Source organism: Gossypium raimondii, chromosome 11 (genome assembly GCF_025698545.1).
Source record: "Gossypium raimondii isolate GPD5lz chromosome 11, ASM2569854v1, whole genome shotgun sequence".
In the NCBI taxonomy this organism is placed as follows: Eukaryota; Viridiplantae; Streptophyta; class Magnoliopsida; order Malvales; family Malvaceae; genus Gossypium; species Gossypium raimondii.
This window is the reverse complement of record NC_068575.1, coordinates 8,576,757-8,578,935: the sequence shown is the minus strand read 5'-3', so window position 1 is coordinate 8,578,935 and position 2,179 is coordinate 8,576,757. Positions and strand designations below refer to the sequence as shown.

The following is a 2,179-nucleotide window of genomic DNA, read 5'->3' as shown; positions in this document are numbered from 1 at the left end:
TTTATACTCTGAATTTTCTTCTCAGCCATTTGGATTTGGTTAAAACATTCTCGTAATTAATTAATTAAAACAATGTCTATGAGTTAAGTCGGGCTAAATAAAATTTTAGATCAAACATGTACAAGGCTAGTGAAAATAAGATATTAAAACTCTAGTAAAAGGTTCATTCTTTTCATTAATAAAAAATTTCATTTTGGATTTGAAGAAGCAAGGTAATCTTTATATTTAGAATCATTAATTTGGACTTACCTTGAAACTTTTTAAATATGCTTGCATGATTTTTTTACTTTTTGAAATCAGATTCGAAAGAATCACAAATTTGCTTTATAAAAAAAAGTCCTAACCCCAGCAATTTCTTGCGGCCTTCCTTACAATCTAACTGGAAACCAATTCCATGATGCCTTTGAACCGACTAAAAACAACTCAAAATAAATGGTAAAAAAAATAAAAAATCTCAAAAGTCTGCTTTTACTTGGGAAGCTTCCTCCATCGTCAAACAAATGACTCAGCCATCCCTTCCATTGTGGCTGCCCTCAATGAAACACCGTAGAAATCAACTCCATATTTGGAATTGGGCCCACCCCTTTTTCTTCTTCTTCTTCCTCTCATTTAAAACCCCACTGCCTTGTTTTTCTCTCACTCTCTCATCCCTCTCCAATGCTCCTTTCCTCACCATGTCGTACACCACCCACCATGGAGTCTTCTCGCTTTTCTTCTTGCTCTTCCTGCTCCTCTCTCCGCCGCCTTCCGTCGCACAGAACTTCAACCAAGACGAAGAAAATTACGCTCGTTTCAGCCCTTCCATGGCCGTAATCATCGTCGTTTTGATCGCCGCTTTGTTCTTCGTGGGTCTTTTCGCCATTTATATTCGGAATTGTTCCGACGTCTACACCAACAGACAGAGCATCCGCCCCGTCGCCGGGCGTTCAATGCGCGGCACTCGTGGGCTGGACGCGTCGGTGATCGAGACTTTCCCTATCATGGTTTACTCCGAAGTTAAGGGTCATAAGATCGGCAAGGGAGCCTTGGAGTGCGCGGTTTGCTTGAACGAATTCGAAGACGACGAAACGCTGCGTTTGATACCCAAATGCGACCATGTTTTCCACCCTGAATGTATCGACGCTTGGTTAGCTTCTCATACCACTTGCCCCGTTTGTAGAGCCAATCTCGTTCCTCAACCAGGTGAGCCCGTGAGTCAACTCACTGCATTAAATGACACTGCCGTCGAGTCAGACCTTGAGGCTCAGAACAATGGCAGTAACTCAGAACCGGAAGAAGAAAGGAGCATAAATAACAACGCTGTTAATTGTCAGGTAGAGGCCCAAGTGGCTTCGGAGGTTGAAGTGAATAATTTGAACGTAACTTTAAATAGGAACCGTACACGTGGATCAAGATCTGGCCGTCCACGTAAACTTTCTTTCTTGCGATCTCACTCGACCGGACATTCTTTGGTCCAACCAGGCGAGAATACAGATCGATTCACTTTACGGTTACCGGTTGATGTTCGAAAACAGTTAATGAACCGAAAATTGAATCGGGCGACAAGCTTGGTGTTGCCTAGGGAAAGGAGTTCACGCCGAGGGTACCGAGCAACAGAAGATGGAGGGAGTAATAGAGGGAAACTGGACCGTGGTGCCAAATCGGACAGGTGGGTTTTTAGTATGACACCACCGTTTTTTAATAGAGCATCCTCTGTGAAATCACTAAAGGTGGCTGCGCATGATGGTGAAGGAACCTCAAGTAATTTGCCGGTTGGACCGATGGCTAACTCAAGCCGTCCTCCGGTGTAGAAGGTTTATTTATCTGAATAATTTATCAATTGCCATATCATAACTTAAAAGCCTTGTGCTTTGTGTAGATATGTACATTGTTTATGCAAATGATTTCTTCATTATTAATCCAATTTTGGTTTATTGATTTTAATTCGGTTTTCAATAGCATATCAAACCAAGTCATTAGGAAGTTGAGGTTTCCCAATTTATATCTTATTTATTTACCTTATTTTCTTAATAAAAATATGATTTTATATTAGAATCTAATAAAAAAAATGATCTAAATGAACTTTTATTAAACTCTTGCCTTTCTCAAAATGTAGTGCCCTTATTACAAACTTCTTTTTCAGTGCCAAAAATAAAAATTTATGAAAGTTTTTCTTTATGAAATTAATTAATAGCATATC

The 2,179-nt window shown here is 40.0% G+C and overlaps 1 protein-coding gene across 1 annotated transcript; it reads left to right on the top strand.

The window, feature by feature from the left end:
- The first annotated feature begins 510 nt into the window (after positions 1-510).
- Positions 511-1,923, top strand: LOC105804830 (E3 ubiquitin-protein ligase ATL6). The gene has a single exon (XM_012637611.2). The coding sequence runs from the start codon at positions 537-539 to the stop codon at positions 1,788-1,790; it is 1,254 nt and encodes a 417-aa protein (XP_012493065.2). The 5' UTR covers positions 511-536; the 3' UTR covers positions 1,791-1,923.
- The last annotated feature ends 256 nt before the right edge of the window (positions 1,924-2,179 follow it).